This window comes from Plecotus auritus, assembly GCF_963455305.1.
Source record: "Plecotus auritus genome assembly, chromosome: 9".
Classification (NCBI taxonomy): domain Eukaryota; kingdom Metazoa; phylum Chordata; class Mammalia; order Chiroptera; family Vespertilionidae; genus Plecotus; species Plecotus auritus.
In genome coordinates this window covers 149,285,695-149,312,498 of record NC_137783.1, presented here as the reverse complement: position 1 = coordinate 149,312,498, position 26,804 = coordinate 149,285,695, and the positions used below count along the sequence as shown (strand labels likewise).

Genomic DNA, 26,804 nt, shown 5'->3' with positions numbered 1-26,804 from the left:
GCCAGGCCCCGCCCTCCGGACCGCCCTCCGCAGACCCTCTTTCCACAGAGGCCGAGCCTGGCTTCTCCCTGGCGCGCGTACTTGCCACCGAGGCTGGGCAGCGCGGCCGCCAGACCTCCGCGCACGCGGGCCCGGCTGCGGTTGCCATGGCTGCAGATGGCGAGGGGCGCGCGGTCCGACGCTCCGCCCCGTCCCGGCTCAGCCCCGCCCCCGGCCCGCCCTCCCCTCCACCTGCGCCGCTGCTGCCGCCACTGCCGCGGAGGCGCGGGGTTCGGGGGCTGCGGTGGGTGTAGCTGGGGCGCTGTGAGGACGCGAGGCGAGGGGGCCGCGCCAGGCTCCAAGCAGAGGCAGGGCCCGGCCGCCCTCGCCACGCCCGCCCGCACGCCCGGGATGCGGCGCTGAGGCCCAGCATGGCCGGCCCGGGCCCCACCTTCCCGCTGCACCGGCTCGTCTGGGCGAACCGGCACCGCGAACTGGAGGCCGCGCTGCACAGCCGCCAGGTGAGGCCCGCCGGGCACTCGGGGCTCTGCACCCAAAGCCGTGACCTCCATCCTGGAGGCCTCCGGTCCCCGCCCGGCGCCGCAGCCGCCTCCCTGCTCACCCTCCCCGGGCCGATGGAAGCCCAGGTGACCTGTCCCTCTCGCTTGAGCCTCTGGGCTCGGCTCACAGCGCTGAGCCTCGCCCATCTCCCCGCTTCACACTGCACCCAGCCCCTGATCTCTCGCCACGCCACCCCTGAGCCAGGCTGAGAAGGAGCAACCCGGTCCTGGTCCCCAGGCCGGTCCAAACTCTTGACAGCCGCAGCTCAACCTCTGCCTGACCAGGCCCCACCATTGGGCCCACAGCTCTGTCCCTGGCAAAGCACAGGAGAGGCGGGCAGGCCCTTCCCACCTGCCCTTGCCCCTCCTTGCAGGGCCAACTAGGTGCGCCCTCTGCCATTTCCACTGCCTGTCCGCCTTATTTCCCATGGGGGCTTCCAACTCTGTTCAGCCCAGTGGTCTTCTTGCCTCTGCCTCGCTCTCCTTGCCCTGTGCTGAGTGTCCCATCTCCCCCAGCATGACATTGAACAGGAGGACCCCCGGGGGCGCACCCCCCTGGAGCTGGCCGTTTCCCTGGGGAACCTGGAGTCTGTGAGAGTCCTCCTCCGACACAATGCCAACGTGGGCAAAGAGAGCTGTCAGGGCTGGGCAGGTACTGCAGAGGGCAAGCGGGCTTCCTTGAGGGTGACATGGGGTTGGTGAGTAACCAGACCTGGGGCCATCAAGAGAGCACCCTTCAGCAGCTTGGTGACCCCAGTCCTGCAGGAGGCAGTCAGCACTGGGGACCCTGAGATGGTGCAAGTGGTGCTCCAGTATCGGGACTACCAGAGGGCCAAACAGAGGCTGGCTGGCATTCCGGAATTGCTCAACAAACTCCGCCAGGTACAGAGGGCACAGAGGTGTGGCCAGTAAGAGGGGTGGAGAGCCATGGCAGGGGGCTGACAGACTGCGTGGCGGTCACCCTGGTCATACATGCCTGGCCTGGCCTTGGAAGGGCACCCAGCTTGTGCAGCATGCTTTCCCAACACTGCCGATGAAGTCCCGCCCCCTTTTTTTTGTGTCTATCGATATCTCTGATTATTATTTTTTATTTAAATTCTTTATTGTTTAAAGTATTATATATGTCTTCTTTCCCCCCCATTGACCTCTCCCCAGCCACTCCCACTCCCCAGCACATGCCCTCACCCCCGAAGTCCCTCTCTGATGACCCCAGCCCAGGGTCACGGAGGAAAGAGAGGCGTGCAGGCCCAGAGGGACAGGAGTGGGTCTTTTGGAAGGAAAGCTCTTACCAGCATTAAGGGTCTCCTAGTGCCAGAAATCTCACCAGAGCTTTAGACCATGGGCTCCCTGGTGAATGCAGATTTTTTGGAGGGAGGATTTCATCCAACTCTACGGATGTGGCCTGCACTTCTGGAATACCTGTCTACCCTTCTAAAGCACCCAGGGAGGTGGGGGGTTGAGAGAGCACACTACCTCCTCCCCCCCATCCCAGGGGCAGGCCCAGAGGGGGTCCTTGTGCTCCGTTTACAGATGAGGATTCTGGGATCCAGAACAGTCGGGAGCTCCCCCGGGGGCCACCCCCAGCACGCCAGCAGCCAGGTTGAGACTGGCCCTCAGATCTTTTTTTTTTTTTTTTTTTTAATATATTTTATTGATATTTTACAGAGAGGAAGGGAGAGGGATAGAGAGTTAGAAACATCAATGAGAGAGAAACACGGATCAGCTGCCTCCTGCACACCCCTCACTGGAGATGTGCCCGCAACCAAGGTACGTGCCTGTGACCAGAATCGAACCTGGGACCCTTCAGTCCGCAGGCTGACGCTCTATCCACTGAGCCAAACCGGTTTCGGCAGGCCCTCAGATCTTATAGTTTGATTGCTGAAGGCCTTTTTAGGGCACCACTTGGCCCACCCTTTCCTGGGTGGGGATGGTTGTGATGGGGGCATATAGGGCCATGCCAGGGCATCAGGACTTGCTGAAGGGCTCGGCTTCCAGAACGGGGCTGCAGACAGGAGCTGCCCAGGCGCACTGGCCCCCAGAACTAGGCAGGGCCCTGACCGGCGCTCTGATCTGTCTCAGGCCCCTGATTTCTACGTGGAGATGAAGTGGGAGTTTACCAGCTGGGGTGAGTGGGGACTGCTCGGCTCCAAGGGGCCTGGGTGGGACCTTAGGGAAAGAACCCTGGTGACCTCTGTGCCCCCTGCAGTGCCCCTCGTGTCCAAGATGTGCCCGAGTGACGTGTACCGTGTATGGAAGCGGGGTGAGAGCCTACGGGTGGACACCAGTCTCCTGGGCTTCGAGCACATGACCTGGCAGCGTGGCCGGAGGAGCTTCATCTTCAAGGGCCAGGGTGAGCTCTGGGAGACACACTGCGGGCTCCAGAGATTCTCCTGTGGCTTGTGAAGACAATGCTGTCCTTTCTTTCCACTCTCCAGATGTAGACATGGAGGTTTGGGGCGGAGGGGACCCAGGGCTGAGGCCACACCCACTTAGCAGCAGGTGGCTGAGGGCATCATGATGGGTCCCATCCACTGCCTCGGGCCTGGCACTGATTTACTCCCCTCTTACATCCCACTGGCTGGCAGAGGCAGGCGCCCTGGTGATGGAAGTGGACCATGACCGGCAGGTGGTACACACGGAGACGCTGGGGCTGGTCCCACCTGAGCCAGAAGTGCTGCTGGCCGCCATGCGGCCCAGTGAGGAGCATGTGGCCAGTCGCCTCACCTCTCCTATCGTCTCCACCCACTTGGACACTCGAAATGTGGCTTTTGAGAGGTCAGTTGGGGTCTAGCCGCACTGCGGGCGGTGCCCTTGAGGCTCCTGGTGCAGGTCTCTGGGAGGCTGAGCCACTTGCAGAGGCTGCTCAGATGAGGGGGGGTCACTGCAGGCCCAGTGTTCCCCGAAGATTGGTCAGCTAAGCATGCTGTGGCAACCTTCAAGCCTGCACCTGTCTATCTATACTGGCAGCTGACTTCCTGGGGAAGAGGCTAGGTCAGGGTGTCCCCAGTTTTCTGACTCCTAACCTCGCATATTTTCCCATACAAACAAGGATTTGGGCTGTGGTTCAGGACAGCTGTTTGCACCAAAGTTGGCTCCTCAGTAGTAGAGCTGTGTCTGGGCCAGAGGCCTTTGTGGGCAGCCTAGGAACCTGACCCTTCCGGCCAGAGTGTATTTCTGTGACAACATATGCCCCAGTTCCAACAACAGACTTCAGAAACACCTAGAAGAAAAACCAAACCATTTTATTGAGATATAATTTTCATATACCATCCAGCTCATCTATTTCAAGTGTACAACAATTCAATGGTTTTTAGTGCATTCACAGATAAGCAACCATCACCACAGTTAATTTTAGGACATTTTCTCATCTCAGAAAGAAACCCTGTATCTTTTACCTACTAACTCCCATCCCCTTATTCCCTCCCCCAGCGCTAAGCAACTAATGATCTTTATAGATTTGCCTATTCTGGACATTTCCTATGTTGTCTTTTTCCAGACTATGTTGTCTTTTTCTTTAAAAAAAAAAAATTTTTTTTATTGACTCCTGAGAGGAAGGGAGAGGGAGAGAGAGAAACATCAATGATGAGAGAGAATCATCAATCAGCTGCCTCCTGCACGCCCCACACTGGGGACCAAGCCCACAACCCTGGCATCTGCCCTTGACCGGAATTGAACCTGGGACCCTTCAGTCTGCAGGCTGATGCTCAATCCACTGAGCCAAACCAGCTAGTCCAATATGTAGTCTTTTGTAACTGGCTTCTTTCATGTAGCATAATGTCTCCAAGGTTCATCCAAGTTGTAGCATAAAGCTGCATCATTATTTTCTATGACTGAATAGGTTGTATGAATATACCACATTTTGTTTAGTCATTCGTCCATTGACATTCTGATTATTTATACCTTTTGACTCTTATGAAAAATGCTGCTCTGAACAGTAGTGCACAAATGTTTGTATGGACATACGTTTTCATTTTTGTTGGGTATATATATCTACGAGTAGAATTGCTGGGTCATGTGGTAACTGGGTGTATAATTGGAGAACTGCCAGGCTATTTACCAAAGGGACTAGCATTTTCTATTCCTGCCAGTGGTGTATGAGGATTCTAATTGCTCCACATCCTCGCTTAACACTTACTGTTCACTTATTTATTTTTGGATTCTAACCATCCTATTGGGTGTGAAGTAGTATCTCACTGTGGTTTGATTTGCATTTCCCTAATGACTATAATGGTGTTGAGCATCATTTCATGTGCTTTTTGGCCATTTGTATATCTTCTTTGGAGAAGTGTCTCTTCAGATTCTTTGCAAATTTAAAAAATTGGGTTGTCTTTTTATTATTTAGTTGCAGGAGTTCTTTTTATAAATTCTAGATATAAATTATATAGGTAAGTCCCTTATCAGATACATGATTTGCAAATACTTTCTCCTATCCTGTGTGTTCTTTTCACTTTCTTTTTTAATATATTTTATTGATTTTTTATAGAGAGGAAGGGAGAGGGATAGAGAGTTAGAAACATCAATGAGAGAGAAACATCGATCAGCTGCCTCCTGCACACCCCCTACTGGGGATGTGCCCACAACCAAGGTACATGCCCTTGACTGGAATCGAACCTGGGACCTTTCAGTCTGCAGGCCGACGCTCTATCCACTGAGCCAAACCGGTCAGGGCTCTTTTCACTTTCTTGATGGTGTACTATGAAGCACAAAAGTTTTATATTTGTTTGTTTTTATTTAAAAAAACCTATTAAGATGGTATTAGAGGCAGCATTTTTCTTTTATTATTTATTTATTATTTTTTTTAAATATATTTCAGAGAGGAAGGGAGATGGAGAGAGAGAGAGAAGCATCAATGATGACAGAGTATCATTGATTGGCTGCCTCCTGCATGCCCCTACTGGGGATCGAGCCTGCAACCTGGGCATGTGCCCTTGACCAGAATTGAACCCAGGACCCTTCAGTCTACAGGCCGACGTGACGCTCTATCCACTGAGCCAAACCAGCCAGGGCTGTTTGTTTGTTTTTAAAGAATAGTTTATTGATTTTTTAGAGAGAGAGGAAGGAAGAGAAACATTGATGTGGGAGCGCAACATCAATTGGCTGCCTCCTGTACGCCCTCCACCGGGGATTGAGCCTAGAACCTGGTCATTTGCCCCGACTGGGAATTGAACCAGCAACCCTTTGTTGCACAGGATGACCCCCAACCGAGCCACACCGGCCAGGGTGAAGCACAGAAGTTTTTAATTTTTATGAAGTTCAGTTTACCTATTTTTTTTTTTTTTGCTTGTACTTTTAGTTTCATATCAAACAATTCTTTGCCAAATCCAACCGAAGTCATGAAGATTTTCCCCTATATTTTCTTTTTAAAGTTTTATAGTTTTTGCTCTTACATTTAGGTCTTTGATCCATTTTGAGTTAATGTTTATATATGGTGGGTTCAACTCCATTCTTTTGCCTGGACTATTCGCTTGTACCAGCACGATTTGCTAAAAAGACTGTTATTTCCCCGCATTGAATGGTGTGACATCCCTGTGGAAATCAGTTGACCATAGATGTATGGGTCTATTTCTGGACCCTCTACACTATCCCATTGATCTATGTATGTGTCTTTGTTCCAGTGCCACCCTGTCTTAATTGATATTGCTTTGTAGTAAAGTGTGAGTCTTCTGACTTTGTTCTTCTTTCTCAGGATTATTTTGGGTATTCTGATTCCCTTGTAATTTCATATGCATTCCCAATTCAGCTTGTTAGTTTCTACCAAGAAGTCAGATGGGATTCTAATTTAAATTTCAACCAACGTTTCACAACTGTGAATTCCCAACCGCAGTTGGTTGACTCCATGGTTGCAAAGGGCCAACTGTAGTTAATTTGGAGGGGGGGGAGGAGTCAGAAGTTATTCAGATTTTCAATTGCATGGGAGTAGGCACCACTAACCCCCACATTGTTCAAGGATCAACTGTATACCTTTTACACTTCTTTTGATAAATTCATTTTTTAAGTATTTTATTCTTTTTGATACTGTTATAAATGGAATTGTTTTCTTTGTTACATTTTTAAATTGTTCATTGCAAATATATAAAAATACGGTTGATCTTTGTGTATTGATCATGTATCCTGCAACCTTGCTCATCTCAAAGAACTCATTTTTTAGTTGTAATGGACTTTTAGTGGATTTCTTACGATTTTTATATGTAAGATCATGTCATCATTTAATAGAGATAGTATTACTTCTTTTTATCCAACCTGTTTTGTTTTTCTTTAATTTCTTTTTCTTGTGTAATTGCTTTGGCTAGAATCTCCAGTAAAATGTTGAATAGAAGTGGCAGGAGCAGACATCTTTGTCTTGCTTCTGACCTTGGGGGAAATGTATTCAGTCTTTTACCTTTAAGAGTGATGTTAGTTGTGGGTGCCCTTTATCAAGTTGAGGAAGTTTCCTTTTATTTCTACTTTGTTAAGAGTTTTTTATTATGAAAGGGTTTGAATTTTGTCAGATGCTTTTTTTCTGTGTCTATTGATATGATCATGTATCTTTAAAAAATTCTATCGATATATGTTACATCAAGGTTGATTTTTAGATGTTGAATCAACCTTGTATTCATTCCTCTGGTACAGTCCACTTGGTCATGGTGTATGATTCTTTTCATATGTTGCTAGATTTGGTTGGCTAGTATTTTATATTCATATTAATAAAGAATATTGGTCTGTATTTTTTTCTTGTGATGTCTTTGTCTGGTTTTAGTATCTGGGCAATTCCTCATAGGATAAGTTAGGCCGTGTTACCTAGCCGGTTTGGCTCAGGGGATAGAGTATTGGCCTGTGGACTGAAGGGTCCTGGGTTTGATTCCGGTCAAGGGCACGTACCTCCGTTGCAGGATCCTCCCTGGCCTGGGCTCTGGTCAGGACGCATGCAGGAGGCAACCAATCGATGTGTTTCTCTCACATCGATATTTCACTCTGTCTTCCACTCTCTCTAAAATATCAATGGAAAAATATCCTCGGGTGATTTCAGAGAGGAAGGGAGAGGGAAAGAGAGATAGAAACATCAATGATAAGAGAGAATCATTGACTGACTGCCCTCTGCAGGGCCCACACTGGGGATCGAGCCCACAACCCGGGAATTGAACCGTAGCCTCCTGGTTTATAGATCGACGCTCAGCCACTGAGCTACGCCAGCCAGGCGGTATTAATTCTTTAAATGTTTGGTGGGAAATCATTAGTGAAGCCATCTGGGCCTGGGCTTTTCTGTGGTAGCTATTGTACTGCCTCTTCAATCTCTTTACTTGTTACAAGTCTATTAGATTTTTTAAAAATTTGTTTTGATAGTTTTTGTCCCTTTATGATTTGCCCATTTCATCTAAATTATATAATTTGTTTGGGAATAATTACTCATTTGTATACTTTTATAATCCTTACTTCTGTAATGTCAGTAACAATGGCCCCTTTTTTATTTCTGATTTGAGTAATTTGAGTCTTGTCTGTTTTCTTGGCCAATCTAGCTAAAGGTTTTGTCAATTTTGTTGACCATTTCAAAGAACTGTCTTTTGGTTTACTTTCTCTATTGTTTTTCTATTCTGTATTTCATTAATTTTCACTGTAATGTTTATTATTTCCTTCCGTCGGCTTGTTGTGGGTTTACTGGGCTCTTTCCCCAGTACCTTAATATGGAAGTTTAGATTATTGATTTGAGATTTCTTCTTTCTTAATATAGTCATTTACAGTTAAGAATTTCCCTCTAAGCTCTACTTTAACTGTGCCCCATAAGTTTTGATATGTTGTGTTTTCATTTCCATTCATCTCAAAGTATTTTCTGATTTCCCTTTTGACTTACTCTTTAATCCTTTGGTTATTTAGGAGTTTGTTGTTTGCTTTCCATATATTTGTGAGTTTCCCGAATCTTTTTTCTGTTTTTGAATTCTAGTTTCATTTCATTGTGATTGGAGGACACTCACTGTGTGATATCTGTCCTTTAAATTTGATTGCGGCTTCTTTTATGGCCTAGCATATGGTCTGTCCTGAGGAATATTCCATGTGCACCTCAGAAGAATGTGTGTTCTGTTGTTGTTGGGTGGAGTGTTCTAAGGAAGTCTGTTAAGTCTAGTTTATGGTGTTGTTCAAGTCTTCTATTTCCTTGTTGACCTTCTGCCTACTCATTCTCTCCATTATTGAAAGGGAGATATCGAAGTCTCCAACCATTATTGTTGAATCAGATATACTTTTATTTTCAACTTTTTATTATGGGAAATTTCAAATATTTATGAAAGAAGAGAGAATAGTATGATATGCTCATCTCCCAAATTCGACATTTCCTAAACATTTTGCCAATCTTGTTGAATCTATCCTTCCTCACCTTTTTTCTTTTTTCCTGGACTGTTTTAAAGTACATCCCAGATGGCATATCATCCCAACAGTAAATGCCTTTGCACATGACTCTAACATACAAGGATGTTTTTAAACCCAGCCCAACACTATTACCATACCTAACAAAATTACCCATAATACCTCAGTACGGTCTAGACCCCAGTCCTTGTTCGGTTGTCCCAGCTGTCCAGGCACCCTCCTCCAGGTCCCTGCATGTTTCACGGTGAGAAGGCTGATTGGAGGGAGTCTTTGGAAGGGAAGGCTTTGGCCAGGGTCCGGGGGTGCAGGGCCTCATGAACTCCTGTTTGGTCTGTTTCAGGAACAAATGTGGTATCTGGGGCTGGCGGTCTGAGAAGATGGAAACCGTTAGCGGCTACGAGGCCAAGGCAGGAGAGGCTAGTGGTGGGGGCTGGGGTAGGACGAGGCCCAGGACTCCACTCCTTCCCCTCATCCAGCATCTGGAGGGAGAGGCAGAGGAGCCTGGGGGCTGGAAGCCCCGTGCGGCCCTGGGAACTCAATGGGGCCCAACCACCCAGCGCCTACTGACACGTAGGGATCACCCACAGCACGGGTCCCCCACCCAAGTTACTGAGATGGAAGCAGACCATTTTCCTGTCATTAGTGACTTCCCAGGGTTTAGACCCTGCCATCTCCTCCACTGTGGGGAGCGAGCTCTCATCTGTTCCTGGGGACAGGACTTGGGTCCCGTGCTGGTGAGGCTGAGTGTGGGGAACAGGCTCTGAGTCCCCAGCGCCCCCTGTAACCCCCCCGCTCCCCAGGTGTACAGTGCCATCAATGTGGAGCTGGTGACACGCACACGCACGGAGCACCTCTCTGATCAGGACAAGTCGAGGAGCAAAGGTAAACCCAGGTGCGCCTGCTGCTGCCCAGTCACACCATGTGGTGGGGTCACCCTGGACTGGGGGGGCCAGAGTATCTGGGACAAGCTGAGGGGTCACCCCACTCCCGTCTGCTCAGTCTTCCACTTGACAGGAGGCTCCCAGGGTGGATGGTGGGTGGGGGCAACCTGGGGGCAGTGGCCTAAAGTCCCCTCATGGGCTCCCACCCTTCTCCTTAGGGGGGAAGACTCCGTTCCAGTCCTTCCTCGGGATGGCCCAGCAGCACTCGTCCCTCAATGGGGTGAGCCAGGGCTGGGGGCAGGGGCTGGGACCACTGGGCAGGGCCAGGCAGGTGCTGTCCTGAGCGCTAAGCGGGGTCCTGGGGCCCGCCAGGTTCCTGTGCAGCAGGCAGCCAGCCCCACCAACCCCACAGCCATTTCCCCCGATGAATACTTTGACCCCAACTTCAGCCTGGAGTCACGGAACATCGGCCGCCCCATCGAGATGTCCAGCAAAGTACAGAGGTGAGGTCCGGGACTAGTTGGGACTCCCGTCAGTGACAGGGACCCTGCCTGGTTCCCCTGAGCTCTAACAGGCTCCTGTCACACATGGGCCTACCAGAGGAGGGGATCCACCCACTGAGCATCCTGCTCGGGACTTGGCCCAGAGGACTGGTCACTCTTCTGTGGTGAATGAGCAAATGAATGAGCGGGCAACACCACCCATGTATGGTTTTCTATGAAATTTAATGGCACTTGCTGGGGGCCAGCTTTGGAGCAGAGTGGGAAGGGCCCACAGCTCTGCCACCTCCTGGCTTCGTGGCCCAAGGAACTATCTTCCTCTCCCAGAGTCTGGCCTCTGAGTAACTGAGAAGTCACACTTGGGCACTGGGAGGGCCTGATGAGCCGTGACATGGAGCTTATGATGGGCCCAGCACTGTCCCAGGAACCTCTCTCAGCCACCCAGTGCATTTGAACCCCGGCAGTCCTGACCTGTGGGCTGTGCTGGCCAGCTGTGGGCTGAGGCGGTGGTCAGGGCTGTAGACCAGGCTCAGACTGAAGCCGGCAGCCCAGCCTTGCCCTCATCTTGACGAGTTGAGCTGGCACAAACTACCATAGGCTCCAGCCTGGGCCCAGGGCCTGGGGGCGGCTCAGGCCATAGGACCAGAAGGTCACAAGCTCCTGGGGGAAGCAGGCAGGGGCAGCTGAGGAGAGAAGAGGGGACCCAGGCCAGGCAGAAGGCCGAGTAAAGGCAGGTGTCCGGAGTGGGTGGGCTTCAGGAGAGGGGCCACCAGAGGTTCCTTGACCCACGTCCTGCGGTTGGCTGGGCAGATTCAAGGCAACACTGTGGCTGAGCGAGGAGCACCCGCTCTCCCTGGGGGACCAGGTGACACCCATCATTGACCTGATGGCCATCAGCAACGCTCACTTTGCCAAGCTGCGGGACTTCATCACCCTTCGCCTCCCACCTGGCTTCCCAGTCAAGATTGGTGAGAGGGTGGTGGGGAAGCAGGGAGGCCTCAGGCGGCTCCAGGGAGTGGGTGGATGTGGCCCCAGGGGCCAGGCACAGGTGGGTGTATGGCCACAGTGGCTCAGGCTTGGCTGTCTCCTCACAGAGATTCCCCTTTTCCATGTGCTCAATGCCCGCATCACCTTCAGCAACCTGTGTGGCTGTGACGAGCCTCTGAGCTCGGTGTGGGTGCCAGCCCCTGGCTCCGCTGTCCCCGCTTCAGGTACCGCTGTGGAGGGAGGGCGCCGCATGACTTGCTGGTGTTTGAGTCCTGGGGGCTGAGTGTGGCCCCTCTGTCACCCCAGGGAGCCCTTTCCCATGCGAGGTGGACCCCTCGGTGTTCGAGGTGCCTGAGGGGTACAGCGTGCTGGGCGCAGAGCGCAGCGAGCCCCTGCGCGACGAGGACGACGACCTGCTGCAGTTCGCCATCCAGCAGAGCCTGCTTGAGGCAGGCACAGAGGCGGAGCAGGTGGGGTGCGGGCAGGGCGGGGCCTGGGTATGGGCAGGGGTGGCAGAGATGACAGCGCTGGGCTCTGGCTGCTGCAGGTGACTGTCTGGGAAGCCCTGACCAACACCAGGCCTGGCACCCACCCTCCTCCCCGAGCCATGGCCTATGAGGAACAGCTTCAGCTGGAGCGGTGAGTCCTCTGGGACCTCCTAGGTCCACGTCTCAGCCCTGCCCTACCTCAGGGCCATGAGGTCCTTGGCTGGTGGAGGTGGGTAGCAGGGAGGTGCTTGTCCCAGAGTCATCTTCCATTAGCATCACCCCAGCGCCGAAGGCGGCATGTGGGATGGGAAGACAGGGCCCCACCTTGTCTCTTCGTTCTGATCTCCCAGGACCCAGCCACCCTGTCCTTGTCCTTGTCCTCGTCCTTCAAAGCCATGTCCCAGCCCTTGGCCTCCTCCCTCAGCCTTGGTGCTCACCTGTCTGCTCTCCCGCTCACACCTTTCCTTGAAGGGCCCTCCAGGAAAGCCTGCAGATGTCCACGGAGCCCAGGGGCCCGGGATCCCCTCACAGGACCCCCCTGGCCCCAACCCCCCCAAGCTTTGAGGAGCAGCTTCGTCTGGCCCTGGAGTTGTCCTCACGGGAACAGGAGGAGCGGGAACGGCGAGGGCAGCAGGAGGAGGAAGACTTACAGCGGATCCTGCGGCTCTCGCTCACAGAACACTGAGCACCGATTGCCCAGCCCCTGGGAGGGCTGTCCAGGCCACTCCCCCGCCCGCTTTTGTAACTTATTTATTTATAAACTGTCTGCTGCTGAGTCTGGGGCCTGGAGCCCTGGGGATGGGCTTGCATTGGAGACCAAGATGGAAATAAAGAGACCTTCAGCAGCAGGCTTGCTCTGCTCAGTTGGGTGGAAGCTGAGGGGAGACACTATGGGTGATGGCGTCAGACCTGGGTTCAAATCTTGGCCATGGCCCTCTTAGCCTCTCTGAGCCTCAGTTTCCTCAGCTGTAAAATGAGACCACTTGCTACCCCGCCAGGGCTGCGGGGAGGGAGGGGACAATGAGCCAGCATGTGTCAAGTAGGTGCTTCATAAAAATCAATTCCCCTGAGCCTGTGCCTCCTACCCAAGACCCAGGTTCCTCCTGCCACCCAGTCTGGCTTTCCCAGAACCCACTCCTGCTCCTGTCAGGAGGGGGCGACACGGAGCCTTCAGACTCTACTTACAGGCAGAACCCCCTGCACCCCAGGCCTGGGTTCCTGCTCTGACTGGCACATTCTATGGAGGTGTTTTGGGCAAGTCACTTCCCTCTGCGGACCTGCTCAGCCCCACCCTGCTCACCTCCAAGGTGGCCCTGAGGATCCCCCGCGAGCATGTTTCCAGTGATTCACGCAGAGTGGGAGCATAAGGGTCAACCAGCATGGAGAAATATGTTTGGGGTGCCCCCCCAACTTAAGACCCGCTGTGTCTGATCCTCTCTAAGACCTGTGTTCCCCCAGTCCTGCCTTCCCTAGGACCCACCTTTGCTAGGTAACAGAACCTTTGAGGCCCAAAGCAGAGTCCAGGTGACCTAACTGGGCGGGGCAGGGAGGACTGGGGTTGGGGTGCTTCCTGGGAGGAGGGACCAAACCTCCCATTCTCCGCGGGTCGCTGGCCTCCTCACCTGCGCTCCGCCCCCGGCTCCGCCTCTAACGTGTTTGGGAGGCGGGAACGAGGCGGGCAGAACCCGAGGAGGCCGGAGGGGAGGGGTGGGGCGGCGGCCCTGCGGTGCCGGCTACGCAGGCTGGGCTGGACGGGTGTCTGGCCCTTTAAGGGCCGCCCCCGAGGAGGTGCCAGGCCCGGGTGGCTCTGGTCTCTCCTTCCTGGTCCTGCTGGGCAGGGACTGTCCGTGTGGCTGTGGGAGGGCTCTGTGCCCAGTGCCGGCCCAGGTGCCTCCCGCCTGACCCCATGGCTCTGGTCACAGTGAGCCGCTCGCCCCCGGCCAGCGGCTACTCCACGCCGGTGGGGCCCTCGGTGAGTCTGGCTTTGCTGTGGTCCTGCCCACGTAGTTGGCTGCCAGCTGGGCCCGGGGGAGCGCGTCCTGCCTACGGGCAGCCTCCCTTCAAGGCTGGAGGTGTGCGGAGGAGGACCCTAGGTCTCAGCGGAGGTGGGGGGAGGAGGACCCTAGGTCTCAGCTGGAGGTGGGGGGTCTTGAGGCTCCCAGGAACTTTGACCAAGGCAAGACGCGGAGCTCTGAGCGCCAGACCAGCCAGCGGAGGCCCTACCCCCTTCCTGGCCCAGATGTGGGCCAAACTCTAGCACCCCACCCACCTTTACCCCGCTGCTGCCCTACCTGGACCCAGGCTGGACTCTCCCAGTGCCTCCCGTGGGGTGTAGACTGGGGTAGGAAGAGTATCTGGCACCTTTTCTGGTTCCACTCCCCATAGGGTTGGCGGGGGCGGGAATTCCCCCCACCCCAGCAATCCCCTAACCCCGCCCTGGGGTCTGCTGCTTTCCCAGCAGGACCAGGCCTCCAAGCGGAGAAGCCGGCTCCAGCGAAGGTGAGCACCTCCCCCCAGCACAGATCCTCCATCCAGAGCGCAGGGGAATTGATGTTGATGGAGCACCTAGTCTGTATGGGCACTAGCCACTGCCGTCCTGGAGGGCTCGCAGCCAAAGCCAACCACTGGCTGTGTGGGGCAGTGTTGCCAGAGGCATGGCTGGCTCGCGCTCCCACCTGGCTGCCTTTGCTTTCATCTTCCCCTTGATCATTTGGGGTTCCTTCACCCATTAGGCTAGTAGACCTTGGCTCAGGCCAGTGGCCACAAGCCGAAGGGCAAGATGGGACTGCAGGGCCTGAGGACTCCTGGGTCCCCATCAAGCTTACAGTGTCCTTTGAGTTAGGCAGGCGGGAAGAAAAAGGAAGCAGTGCTCAGAGTGTGGTGGCCACATCACCTGGGCATTCGCTGGAAATTCACATTCTCAGGTCTCCACACTCCATACCTGCTGACTCCATGCAGGTGGGGGCCCAGCACCTGTTTTAACGGGCCCGCCATTGATTCTGATGGACCTCTGTCCTAAGAGGTACAACAGGCCAAAACAGTTTCCCTGCCCTGCCAGGCAGAGCTTTGCAGTGCTCCATGGGGCTGTCCTGGGACTGCAGGACGGAGGGGACAGTGGCGATGCAGCTGAGCCCAGCCCTCAGCCCTCAGAGGAACCCTCGGGTGAAGAGCAGCTCCACGGGGACCAGACAGACAATGGGCATGGGCCCCAGAGCCCCCAGAAGCAGGAGCAGAGTCAGCACCTCCACCTCATGGTGGAGCTGCTGAGGCCGCAGGACGACATTCGCCTGGTGAGGGGCCTGCCTGGTGAGGGGCCCTCTTGGAGGGGGAAGAGAGTCATCCCTGGCGTGGGAGGAGGGGAGGGCAGAATGGAGCCAGTGTGTGTCTCTGGGGAGCAGTGGTGTGAGGGCAGGGGGCACCCTGGGGAGTGAAGGGTTTGCCCAAACCCTGACAACTGGGTTGTTTAACAGGGAGAGGTCCTATCTTCAGGTGTCTGGGCTGGGAAAGGACCGGGAGGTTTGTTCTGCATGAGCCTGTAGGGCCTAGTTAGGCCCAAGAGCTGGGATTACACAGGGACAGGTTTCTGGGCAACCACAGCAAGACCTTCCTAACAGTGTGAGTTACCCATAATGGACCGGTGCTCAGGGAGCCTGCTGAGCACCCCCCAGGAGCTGGTGTGCTGGAGGGGCCCGTGGGGGGTGGGACACAGGTGGGAGCGCGAGGACTAGTCCCCAGATGCCTGTGGGACATCTCACTGCAGCAAAAGGAGAAAAAGAACATGCAGTCAGTCTTCTGTAGAGCTGAATTTACTCCACGGAAACACCATCTTTTACTGTGAGATTGTGTCCTTCCTATTTCTTTGGTAAGAAACATTTCTTGAATGAAGTGATGGTAATGGCAAGTGAAAGGGTTTATTTTAAACCTCCTTCCCAGGCAAAAATAAAAAAAAATGGGCAATCTCTGTCAGGTTCATCCTCCCCTTTTTCCCACACATACACCCTTTAAGGAAAATCTTTTAAAACATTTTATTAGACCATAAAATTCAAAAGTTGGGAACCCCTGGACTGTAACCACTGATCTGAGGTCTGGGAAGAAGGGGATGGTGTGGAGGGAGCAGACAGCAGGTCTGTTCTAGGCCCAGGTGTGTGTCCTGGTGAGGGGGACAGGGTCCTCGGGGCCACTGTGACCTCGGGATTCTGTCTTCCCACCTCCCCCAGGCAGCCCAGCTGGAGGCAGCACGACCTCCTCGGCTCCGCTACCTGCTGGTAGTTTCCACAAGAGACCGTGTGAGCCAGGATGAGACAGTCCTCCTGGGAGTGGACTTCCCTGATAGCAGGTGGGAGCAGGGAGAGGAAGGGAGGGGGCAAGGAAGGGAGGTGCTGGGAAACAATGGCTTCCCTCTGTGTCCTGCCAGCTCCTACAGCTGCACTCTGGGCCTGGTCTTGCCTCTCTGGAGTGACACCCAGGTGTACCTCGATGGTGATGGGTAAGAGATGGCAACTGGCGGGCGGGGAAAGGAGAGAGGAGAGGCAGAGGGTGTGATGTATATGATGGAGAGGAGGGGCACTGGGCAGCTGCTGCCGAACTCCAGGCTGGGTGTCTGAGGCCTGGGCCTACTCTCAGCTCGACCTCAGATTTACTGTGTGATCCTGGGCAAGTCACCGAACTTCTCTGGGCCTCAGCTGCCCCATATCTGGCAAAAGGGGCCTATTTTGAAGCTCAAATGTGTACGTATTCTGAGGACCAGCCTCATGAGCTGGCTAGTGGGGACGCCTCTCAGGGGCTCTGTCCCAGGGCCTGGAGTGGGGCTCCACCCCTACCTGCTCTCCCCCAGGGGCTTCAGTGTGACGTCTGGTGGGCAGAGTCGAATCTTCAAGCCGATCTCCATCCAGACCATGTGGTAAGAGCTGGGGTAGTCCAACCTCAGCTGGCCTCTCCTCAGATGGCTGCAGGGTCCTGGTAGGGGCAGCAGGGAGGACAGTGTGACCAGCCTCTCTTCTGTCCCAGGGCCACACTCCAGGTATTGCACCAGGCATGTGAGGCGGCTCTAGGCAGTGGTCTTGTGCCAGGGGGCAGTGCCCTCACCTGGGCCAGCCACTACCAGGACAGACTGAGCTCTGACCAGAGCTGTCTCAACGAGTGGATGGCCATGGCTGACCTGGAGTCCCTGCGGCCTCCCAGTGCTGAGCCTGGCAGGTCAGTACAGGGAAGGGAGGAAATGGGGGGGTGCCATGGCAAAGCAAGGAAAGGGCCCCTGGACTGACGGGCTCGGCTCCCAGGTCCTCGGAACAGGAGCAGATGGAGCAGGCAATCCGGGCCGAGCTATGGAAGGTATTGGACACCAGTGACCTGGACAGCATCACTTCCAAAGAGGTGGGCAGGGTGCGGGGCCAGGGAGGAAGCGGGCTCGGATATGGTGGGGGAACCCTTCAGCTGGGAGCCAGTTTTCCTCCCCTTGGAGTCTTCCCACCTAGCTCTTCTCCTGTCCTGAGCCAGTCCCGGGTGCTTGGCCCCAGCTCTTCTGAATAGATGGGACAGTACCGTCCCCAGAAGCCCTGGAGGGAAGGATGGGGCATCAGGAACCTCTCCTGTCCTTCCTGCCTGCAGATCCGCCAGGCCCTGGAGCTGCGCTTGGGTCACCCTCTCCAACAGTACCGCGACTTCATCGATAACCAGATGCTGCTGCTCATGGCTCAGCGAGACCGGGCCTCCCGCATCTTCCCCCACCTCTACCTGGTGAGCTGCAGGGTGAGGGCGGGAGATGAGGACAGCTGCAGCCGGTGCGGGGCAAGAAGAATGCTTCTCTCCCTGTCCACAGGGCTCGGAGTGGAATGCAGCGAACCTGGAAGAGCTGCAGAGAAACAGGTAGGGTTCCGTGCCCCCTCAGGACTGCCCAGAGCCTGTCATCCCCCTTGCCTGGCCTCCCCTCAAGGGGCCACCTGGCCAGAAACCCCCAGACTCCCCTCAGTAGCTGCTAACTCAGCTTCCAACTCCGAGCCTGAGGCTGTTCCCCTCAGCATGGTCTTGGGCCAGAACAGAACCACCACCTTGCTGGCTTGCTGTGGCTCCCTGGCCCCCTCTTCTCCCTCCCCACGCTATAAAGTGGGGTGGAAGTGCCCCTCTCCTGGGGGGACCTGGCTGCTGGCTCCCATGGGTTCCTATCATTTGTCCACCAGTTAGGGCCCATCACCCAGCTGCTGCAGACCCTCCAATCTCAGCTTAGCTCAGCAGTTGTTCTCAAACTGACTTCTGAGAATAACAGAAGGCCCAGGGTTGCAGTCAAGCCCGGCAGCTGCCTGGACTAGAGGGGACACAAGCCCAGTGGGGTGAAATGATGGGCTCGGGGCTACAGTCACCACCTCCTCCCATCGTAACTGTGCCGCCCCAGCTGACTCAGAACCGAGAACTAAACAGAAACACCCAGGCCCGCTAGGTCCCTTGGCCAGTGACGCTGGAGCCCCTGGCCATGTTAGCCCGCCTCGCACGCCCTGCTGCAGGGTCAGTCATATCCTGAACATGGCCCGGGAGATCGACAACTTCTATCCCGAGCGCTTCACCTACCACAATGTGCGCCTCTGGGACGAAGAGTCAGCCCAGCTGCTGCCTCACTGGAAGGAGACACACCGCTTTGTGGAGGCCGCAAGGTCGGGTGTCCCCAACCTCACTGCCTGCCCTCCTCCCGGCTGCTTCCTTCCCCCTCTGCCGGGACAGCAGTCTGTCCGCCGCCTGCCCTCCCCCGCACTGCAGGGCCCCTCACAGCCAGGGGCCAGGAAGGGGGCTAACCATGTCCTGCCTCCACAGAGCGCAGGGCACCCGAGTGCTAGTCCACTGCAAGATGGGCGTCAGCCGCTCGGCGGCCACGGTGGTAGCTTATGCCATGAAGCAGTACGGCTGGAGCCTGGAGCAGGCTCTGCGCCATGTGCAGGAGCTCCGGCCCATTGCCCGCCCCAACCCAGGCTTCCTGCGCCAACTGCAGACCTACCAGGGCATCCTGACTGCCAGGTACAGCGTGGAGGACAAGGGGCCAGGGGTGCTGGGGATGGCTGCTGGGTCCCTCCGAGCTGACTCAGGGCCATCTCCTCACAGCCGGCAGAGCCATGTCTGGGAGCAGAAAGTGGGTGGGGTCTCCCCAGAGGAGTCCCTGGCCCCTGAGGTCTCTACACCGTTCCCACTGTTCCCGCCAGAACCAGGGGGCAGTGGGGAGGTGATGGCCATGGGGCTGGAGGAAAGCCAGCCATCCCCAAGAGAAGAGCCTGGACCAAGGCCCCGCATCAACCTCCGCGGGGTCATGAGGTCCATCAGCCTCCTGGAGCCCCCCTCAGAGCTGGAAAGCGCCTCAGGGGCTGATGACCTGCCAGAGGTGAGGCTGGGCTAAGGAAGGAGCTCAGGCTGCGGCAGGGTTGGGACCAAGAGGAGGGGGCAGGTGGCGGGAGGATGGAGAAGGAGGATGGAGAAGGACCAGGATTGGTGCTCCACTTTCAGCCCTGAGCAAGGGGTGCCTGAGCATGGGGACCATACCCTAGGCCAGTGGTCGGCAAACTCATTAGTCAACAGAGCCAAATATCAACAGCACAACGATTGAAATTTCTTTTGAGAGCTGAAAACCGATTTCTGTGCACGGGCGATGAAGTTTCAATCGCACTGTACGTGCGCACCCGCATGTGGTATTTTGTAGAAGAGCCACACTCAAGGGGCCAAAGAGCCGCATGTGGCTCGCGAGCCGCGGTTTGCCGACCACTGCCCTAGGCAGTTCTCTTTGGTCTCCTCAGAGCAGCGGAGGAGGCCTAATGAGGGCAGGTGAGTGCTGCTTCCATGGGAGCTGGAGAGCAGTCGTGGGACCAAGGCATCCAGGGGGGTCCTTGGGAGTGAGCCCCGGCTGGAGGCTGCAGGCAGCTCTCAGCCTGGCAAAGGGATTTGCTTCCTAAGGGGTGGGGCTGCCCAGCTGTGCAGTAAGCATCCTCCCCAGGCCGGGAGCTAGACCACTGACTGCTGACCCTCGGTGGGGGTAGATAAGATGATCTTGGCAGCCCTTCCCAAATCTGAGAGGCAACATATTAAAGGAGGAGATGCAGAGGGTTATAGCACTGATGCGACCAAAGTCCTGGCTGACCTGGAGGAAGGAGGGCTCATCTCATAGAGGGAGGGAACATTTGGGAGAGCCTTCCTGGAGGAGGCAGTGCTGGGTGTGGAAGAATGGGGAAGAGGGGAAGAAGGGATGGTGGGTGGATGGGTGTGGGTCAGGGGTCCGCAAACTACGGCCCGCGGGCCACATGCGGCCCGCCGAGGACATTTATCCCACCCGCCGGGTGCCGCTGCCTGTCCTGCTTAGCAGCCGACTCGTCCCGGGCCCGCAGTGCGCATAGGAATTTGTTCATAGTTTTTTTTTTAAACTATAGTCCGGCCCTCCAACAGTCTGAGGGACAGTGAACTGGCCCCCTGTTTAAAAAGTTTGAGGACCCCTGGTGGGTGGTCCTAAAGGCAGGCTGTCCTCACTCCACACCCAGCTCAGGGCCCTGGCACCTGGACTGTGTTTCACAAATGACTGTCTAGAGCAGTGGTTCTCAACCTTTCTAACGCCGCGACCCTTTAACACAGTTCCTCATGTTGTGGTGACCCCCAACCATAAAATTATTTTTGTTGCTACTTCATAACTGTAATTTTGCTACTGTTATGAATCGTAATGTAAATATCTGTGTTTTCCGATGGTCTTAGGCGACCCTGCTAGCGGTTCTCAACCTGTGGGTCGCGACTCTAAAGGCAGAGTCCGGGGACCCTGGCTGGGTAGCTCAGTTGGTTAGAGCCTTGTCCCAACACACCAAGGTTGTGGGTTCAATCCCCGGCCAGGACACATACAAGAATCAACTAATGCTCCCTAGCCGGTTTGGCTCAGTGGATAGAGCATCGGCCTGCAGACTGAAGGGTTTCGGGTTCAATTCCAGTCAAGGGCACATGCCAGGGTTGCGGGCTCTGTCCCCAGTGGGGGTGTGCAGGAGGCAGCCATTCAATGATTCTCTCTCTTCATTGATTTTTCTATCTCTCCCTCTCCCTTCCTCTCTGAAATCAATAAAAAAATATTTTTTAAAAAATCAACTAATGAATGCATAAATAAGTGGAACAACAAATCAATGTCTATCTCTCTCTCAAATAAAAAAAGGCAGAGGGGGCAAGATGAGGAAGTAGGGGCCTCAATGACATTGCAGGTGCAGAGAGGCTAAGGAGGGCTTCTGGGGCCAGAAAGCTTAGACAGGTGAGGGCTGAGGAGCAAGGGCAGCAGGGCTGCCATGGGTCTTCCCTCCTGGGGAAATGTGACTCATGAGTAGCTCAGCTTTTTAGTATTCAGTCAACAAACATTCTGCACCCACCCTTTTCCAGGCTCTGTGCTCTATGACTCTTTTTCCTTATACTTTCACCCTTCCAGGTTTTCTCTTCAAGCGAATCCTCAGATGAAGACCCTCCACAGCCCTTTCTTCAGGTCTCAAAGGCCAAGGGAGGCAGGAGGGTCTGCAAGGGGCCTTGGCCTGCCCTGAAGTCCCGCCAGTCTGTGGTTGCTCTCAACAGCGCCGCCCTGGTGGCCAGCCGGACCCGGGCCTTCCAGGAGCAGGAGCAAAAGCAGGAGCAGGAACAGAGGGAGGCTGGCTATTCCTCCACACCCAGGCTCAGGAAGGTGGTGAGGCAGGCCAGCGTGGATGGCAGTGGGGAGGAGGGCGAGGCCTGAGCCCTCACACATGCCTGTGCCCCCTTAGACACTAATAGAGGTGCCTGAATACAGCTCCTGGGATGAGCACTCCTCACTCCTGTCAGCTTGTCTGCACTCCTCTTAGCTCCTCCCCAGGAGGTTCCAGGCCCCCTTCACTACAGCCTCAGCTTCTACAGCCTTAAATCTCAGACCCATGTCCACCTGTCCAAGGGCTCAAGACTTTCTCTGCAATTGGGGATACAGTAGAGAGAATGAAGGTGCTTTGGGGGGCATTCTCAGCCGCTGCCTGAAACACTTGCAGCCATGGAATAAAACAGTTCCCCAGTGCTCCCTCATGCTCCCTCCCTCACCCACTCCTGTCTGCCTCATCTCTGCCCCCTTCTTTCCTGGGGGCCCTCTAGGCCAGAGAACCAGTGGCCTCCAAAGGTCTAGAGTAACCTCAGTCCTCAGTCCCCAGTCCTGGGAAGCTCTGAGGAGCAGAGAGCTGGGCCCTCTGATGGGGCTGGCAGGTTGGCCTCCCTCACACACCCTACAGCCGGCCGCAGTCTTTTGCTGCTGCCCCTTCCAACCCCTCCCCCCAACACCCACCTCCCTCCCGTGGCAAGGCCCTGGGACACAGGGCACCAGGCCAAAGAGAGTCCTCTTTTTGTCCTTCATAGCCTCTGGCCATTTTTTCAGTCTTAATAGTATCTGACTTTGTACTTAGAAATAAAAAAAACATTTTCATATTATTTTTGACTTTATGATGAAGCCATCTGCTGTCAGTCCGATTCTTCGGTGGTTACACAAGGAGTCTGGTCTCTTTTTACTCCTTCCAGTCTCCTCACAATTCCCAGGTGTCTTGAGATGTGCCTGTTTGTGGGGTGGGAGGAAGAATGGGAAAGGAGGGAGGCCAGTGTTATCTCCCTCATCTCCTAGGGCAGGGCCCTAGGACTCCGTGGTCGGCAAACTGCGGCTCGCGAGCCACATGCGGCCCTTTGGCCCCTTGAGTGTGGCTCTTCCACAAAATACCACGGCCTGGGCGAGTCTATTTTGAAGAAGTGGCGTTAGAAGAAGTTTAAGTTTAAAAAATTTGGCTCTCAAAAGAAATTTCAATCGTTGTACTGTGGATGTTTGGCTCTGTGGACTAATGAGTTTGCCGACCGCTGCCCTAGGTAAATGTTAGCTGCCACGCCCCCTCAGATGGGTCGGCAGGGGAACAAGTCTACATTGGGCAGTGGGTGCTTGCTCTGTTGGGACAGCTGAAGGGAGTTACTCATGAGGAAGTGGAGGCTGCCAACACCTGCCTGAACAGGACCAAGCCTGTTCCAAAAATGAAGGCTCCGTTTGGACACCTGATGCTAGTTCTTGAGCACACGTTGGGTCCTAAGAACCCTTTTCCTGCTACATGCAAGAGAGTCTGATTTTCCAAGCCAGCCTGTGACTGCCAGGGAAGGACCCTTGATGGGCCTTCCCCTTCTGCCTAGGGGTTCCTTCTGCTTAGCTGTAGTGTTCAAGAGAAAGTGGCTCCATCGTTGTCACTGGTAGCCCCTCTTTCCAAGATCACATTCTCTGTCCTATACCACACTACTTTGGTTGGGGGTGGGTGGGTGGGTATGCAACTCCTTCCCTCAAAGCAAGCCTCAGGTAGAGCTGGCACCAAACGTTTTCATTGATTTGAGACCTGATGCCCAGTTTTTGTTTTGTTTTTTAAAATATTTTTTTATTGATTTCAGAGAGGAAGGGCAAGGGAGAGAGAGAGAGAAACATCAATGATGAGAATCATTGATCAGCTGCCTCCTGCACGCCCCCTACTGGCGATGGAGCCTGCAACCTGGGCATGTGCCCTTGACTGGAATCAAACCCGGGACCCTTCAGTCTGCAGGCTGATGATCTACCCACTGAGCCAAACCAGCTAGGGCCTGGTGCTCAGTTTTAAGAATGAGTCTCTTACCCATAACCTGGTGCACTAATCCTAGAGTACTGAGGGGCAGGAGACTTGGGTTCTAACCCTGGCTTTACCACTTACAAGTTACTTCACCTTAAGTCTCTGTTTCTTTCTATAAAACAAAGGGATGAGACCAGGAAATCCCTAAGCACACGCTCCCACTTAGATATTTTAACAATACAGGTCATTATGCACTGACAGAATTCAGCCTCTAAATTCAGCTCTCTAGAAGAATCATCTGTTCCTGTCTGTGGTTGTCATGCCAAAGGTCATAAGGTGGGGTACAGAGAAGTTAGTTCTGATTCTTGATCCACTTAGCTGGTCCACCCTGCTGAACAAACACTAGGGACTGCATGTCCCCCTATAGCCAACCATGAATCTCACCCACACTGCCCTTTCAGTAGCCCGAGGCTGAGGGCAGGAGGAAGTGACAGTGTCAGGAAGGTCCAGTTGTGAGCTCAGAGCTGTGGGCCCACTAGAGTCTATGGAGGACTCTTGAGAAGTAAGAATTCAGCACACAGGGGAACAAAAACTGGAAACTGCATAAAAAATGCAGACAAATGATTAAGAACTCTATATATACAAATTCACAAATTGTTAAAGGGGCAAAAAATAGTTTTAAAAAAAGACATAAAATTAAAAGTGTCCCTCAGATCCTATCCTTCAATCTTTCACAGGCAACCACTGTTACCAGCTTCTTGAGACGCTCCAAAGACATTCCGTGCTTATGTCATCAAATATATTTGTGTATTCTTTTTAAAAATATAAATTGTAGTATATTAGCATACTATTCTCACTTTGAAAAATTTTTCATATCACAAAGAGTTGCACACCAGTATAAAAAGCTCTGCCTTATTTTTATTTATTTTTTAAAGAATAAAAAGCATTTATTTGAGCAAAAGGAGCTGCTGCTCTGTCTTATTTAAAACTAGAGGCCTGGTGCATGAAATTTGTGCACTCAGGGGGGGTCCCTCAGCCCCGCCTGCACATTCTCACAGTCTGGGAGCCCTCAGGGGATGTCTGACTGACGGCTCTGGCCCGCGCAGGGAGTGGGCCTAAGCCAGGGGTGGGCAAACTTTTTGACTCGAGGGCCACAATGGGTTCTTAAACTGGACCGGAGGGCCGGAATAAAAGCATGGGTGGAGTATTTGTGTGAACTAATATAAATTCAAAGTAAAGGAGCGGAGGGGAGAGCAAGAGAACCCTCCGCTCTTTCGGCTCCGCGGGCCGGATAGAACAGCTGAACGGGCCGGATCCGGCCCGCGGGCCGTAGTTTGCCCACGGCTGACCTAAGCTGTCAGTTGGACATCCTTAGTGCTGCCACGGAGGCAGGAGAGGCTCCTGCCACCACCACCACCACCACCGCTGTGCTCGCCAGCCATGAGCCCAGCTTCTGGCTGAGCGGTGCTCCCCCTATGGGAGCACACTGACCACCAGGGGGCAGCTCCTGCATTCAGTGAGCATCATAGTGACTGCTGTTTGGTTAATTTGCATACTAGCCTTTTATTATATAGGATAACCACCCATTTTATTTGATGGAACCCATCATTTACTTAAGTGAACTTAAATGATGAACATTTAAGTTGTTCGTTTTTTTTCCCATTCCAGGTAAGTAGTACCCTTATCCATACTTTCTTGTGCACACATGGCCTCTCAATCTATGCGGCATATTTCTAAAATTGCTGAAGCAACGGCTACATGGATTTTAAATTTTGAAAGGCATTGCCTAATTTCCTCCCAAGAAGTTGCACCAATATACAGCGAATGGACTGTTCAGCCTACACATCAATGTCATCTCATATGAGCCTTGCAACACTCCCAGAGAAGAACGGGCAAGCTTTATAATTACCACTGTTTTACAAGTCAGGAAACGGAGGCCCGGAGAAGTAACGAGTCTCTGACTGAGCCTGAATCAGATCTCAGTCCTGAGGGCGGTTCCCGGCAGTCCCTGCACTGAGCTCGTAGCCAAGCCCAAGGCGGCCGGGTCGGGAGCTCTGGGGAAGAAGGGGCGGTAGGGTAGGGAGGATCAGGACGACCTCTGCTCCCGGAGTCCCAGTTCAACTCCCACCTGATAGAGGAGCCTCTCAGGAGCAGCCGCTGTCGCCCAGCCCAGACTTGAACACTTGTGAGCTAACGTCCTTCGGACAGTCTCTTCCTCCAGGGCTAGCTCCCACCTTCAGAACGTTCTCCCTCCGTTGGGCTGGGCTCGGCTCAGCCCAGGCTAGGACAGGCCCGGAGCCAGGGCGGCCCCTCGTCAGGACAAGTTTTCCAAAGTCAAAACTGAACGCGCCGAAGAGAACGCGCCCCGTCTCTGCACCCTGCATCCCAGACACCTCAGAGCCACAGCTGCCAAGAGAAACTGCCTTTCAGGCCTCCGCGGCCTCTCCTACGCCCGCGGCGCCAGGGCCCGCAAACCCAGCACTCTGAACCGCCCGCTACGCTCGGGCGCCATCTTGCGTTAGTTCCTCTCGGCCACCTGGTGTGACAGTCCTGGAACTACGTTTCCCAGAGTGCCTAGCGCGTTGGCGCAGGCGCCAAGAACCTCCTCTGGTTTCCATGGGAACCTCGCCCCTCAAATGCCCCGCAGCTGGACTGTGGAGCGCGAAGCTGTCGCTCCCCCTCAGGTGCCCCGGCATTGGACCAGGTCTGCAGCCAGTTGAGGGGGAAAGGAGGGGGCTTGCGGGGAGGAGGCCAGGCGGCCCTGCTTCCCGGACTGGCGCTCCCCAATTCTCCTTGGGGTCCTCCGTCCGCGCGCTCGAGGGCCTCCGCGTTCTGAGGCGAAGGGGCCCGGCTAGGGGAAGCCCGACTCCGTGTCAGCGTCTTGTCACCCCTGGCCGAGGGCCTGTGCGCCGCTGACAGGAATTCCCGGGGCGCGGGGTACTTGGTGCCGCAGGTGAATGAACTGCAGGTAACGCAGGGCCGGGCACCTGGCGCGCCTGGGTTTGGATCCGGCTCTGTCTCTGATGGACCCAGGACGTAGGGCTCACTTCTGCCTTCAGACTCCCCGCCCCTCCCCCCCCTCCCCACCTTGTAAAATGAGGCTTGGGCTGGAATTCCAGTGCACGTTTCAATGTCGTTGCACAGCAGACCCGGCTCTGTGTGACCCGAGGGACAAGTCCCTTTATCACTGCGTCCAAGTTTCCTTCTCTCTAAAGTAGGGAGGTTGAAGCAGATGGACCCCTAAGGTCGCTTCTAGCAGATATAGGACCATTGTCCCTCATTGCAGGCCAAGTTCAGGAAGAAAGAATGGGAACTGGATGGTTTGAGCAAGTATCTCAGCTCAGGGTCTAAACCTGGGTATTGTGACTTTGGGCACAGTTAGTTATTCTATCTCCTGAGCCTCACTTTCCTCCTTTGCAAAACTGGGGGTAACAACAGTACTTCCTCAGGTTTTTGAAAATTAAATGAGACATTTCATGTGTAAGTTTAGCCCACGGACTGTACAGAGTAA

At 54.4% G+C, this 26,804-nt stretch overlaps 2 protein-coding genes across 3 annotated transcripts; both read left to right on the top strand.

The window, feature by feature from the left end:
• Positions 1-253: 253 nt before the first annotated feature.
• ANKRD13D (ankyrin repeat domain 13D) lies at positions 254-12,576 on the top strand. The gene is made up of 15 exons (XM_080688347.1): positions 254-500; positions 1,056-1,191; positions 1,297-1,421; positions 2,619-2,664; positions 2,746-2,889; positions 3,125-3,314; positions 9,214-9,280; positions 9,674-9,755; positions 9,973-10,034; positions 10,127-10,257; positions 11,065-11,222; positions 11,349-11,465; positions 11,548-11,711; positions 11,789-11,880; positions 12,201-12,576. Exons 1-15 carry the CDS (start codon positions 411-413, stop codon positions 12,412-12,414), a joined length of 1,818 nt encoding a protein of 605 aa, XP_080544473.1. The 5' UTR covers positions 254-410; the 3' UTR covers positions 12,415-12,576.
• A 902-nt stretch (positions 12,577-13,478) lies between these two features.
• Positions 13,479-22,174, top strand: SSH3 (slingshot protein phosphatase 3). 2 transcript variants are annotated; one of them, XM_080641116.1, is made up of 14 exons: positions 13,479-13,701; positions 14,188-14,228; positions 14,788-15,019; positions 15,947-16,065; positions 16,144-16,215; positions 16,564-16,629; positions 16,737-16,925; positions 17,009-17,102; positions 17,337-17,465; positions 17,548-17,594; positions 18,227-18,373; positions 18,531-18,731; positions 18,816-19,089; positions 21,148-22,174. In XM_080641116.1, the coding sequence occupies exons 1-14, from the start codon at positions 13,636-13,638 to the stop codon at positions 21,442-21,444; spliced, it is 1,974 nt and encodes a 657-aa protein (XP_080497242.1). In that variant the 5' UTR covers positions 13,479-13,635; the 3' UTR covers positions 21,445-22,174. The 2 variants fall into 2 exon arrangements, with proteins under 2 accessions (XP_080497242.1, XP_080497243.1); XM_080641117.1 differs by having other exon boundaries at positions 13,501-13,701; positions 14,191-14,228.
• Positions 22,175-26,804: the final 4,630 nt, after the last annotated feature.

Bases quoted from the DNA above. Each gene is read 5' to 3' on its own strand.
- ANKRD13D (XM_080688347.1), top strand. From the start codon at position 411: ATGGCCGGCCCGGGCCCCACCTTCCCGCTGCACCGGCTCGTCTGGGCG. The intron at 10,035-10,126 runs GTGAGCCAGGGC...GGGGCCCGCCAG, and splicing joins AGCACTCGTCCCTCAATGGG to GTTCCTGTGCAGCAGGCAGC. The intron at 11,712-11,788 runs GTGGGGTGCGGG...TGGCTGCTGCAG, and splicing joins CAGGCACAGAGGCGGAGCAG to GTGACTGTCTGGGAAGCCCT.
- SSH3 (XM_080641116.1), top strand. From the start codon at position 13,636: ATGGCTCTGGTCACAGTGAGCCGCTCGCCCCCGGCCAGCGGCTACTCC. The intron at 16,066-16,143 runs GTGGGAGCAGGG...GTGTCCTGCCAG, and splicing joins GTGGACTTCCCTGATAGCAG to CTCCTACAGCTGCACTCTGG. The intron at 16,926-17,008 runs GTCAGTACAGGG...CTCGGCTCCCAG, and splicing joins CCCAGTGCTGAGCCTGGCAG to GTCCTCGGAACAGGAGCAGA.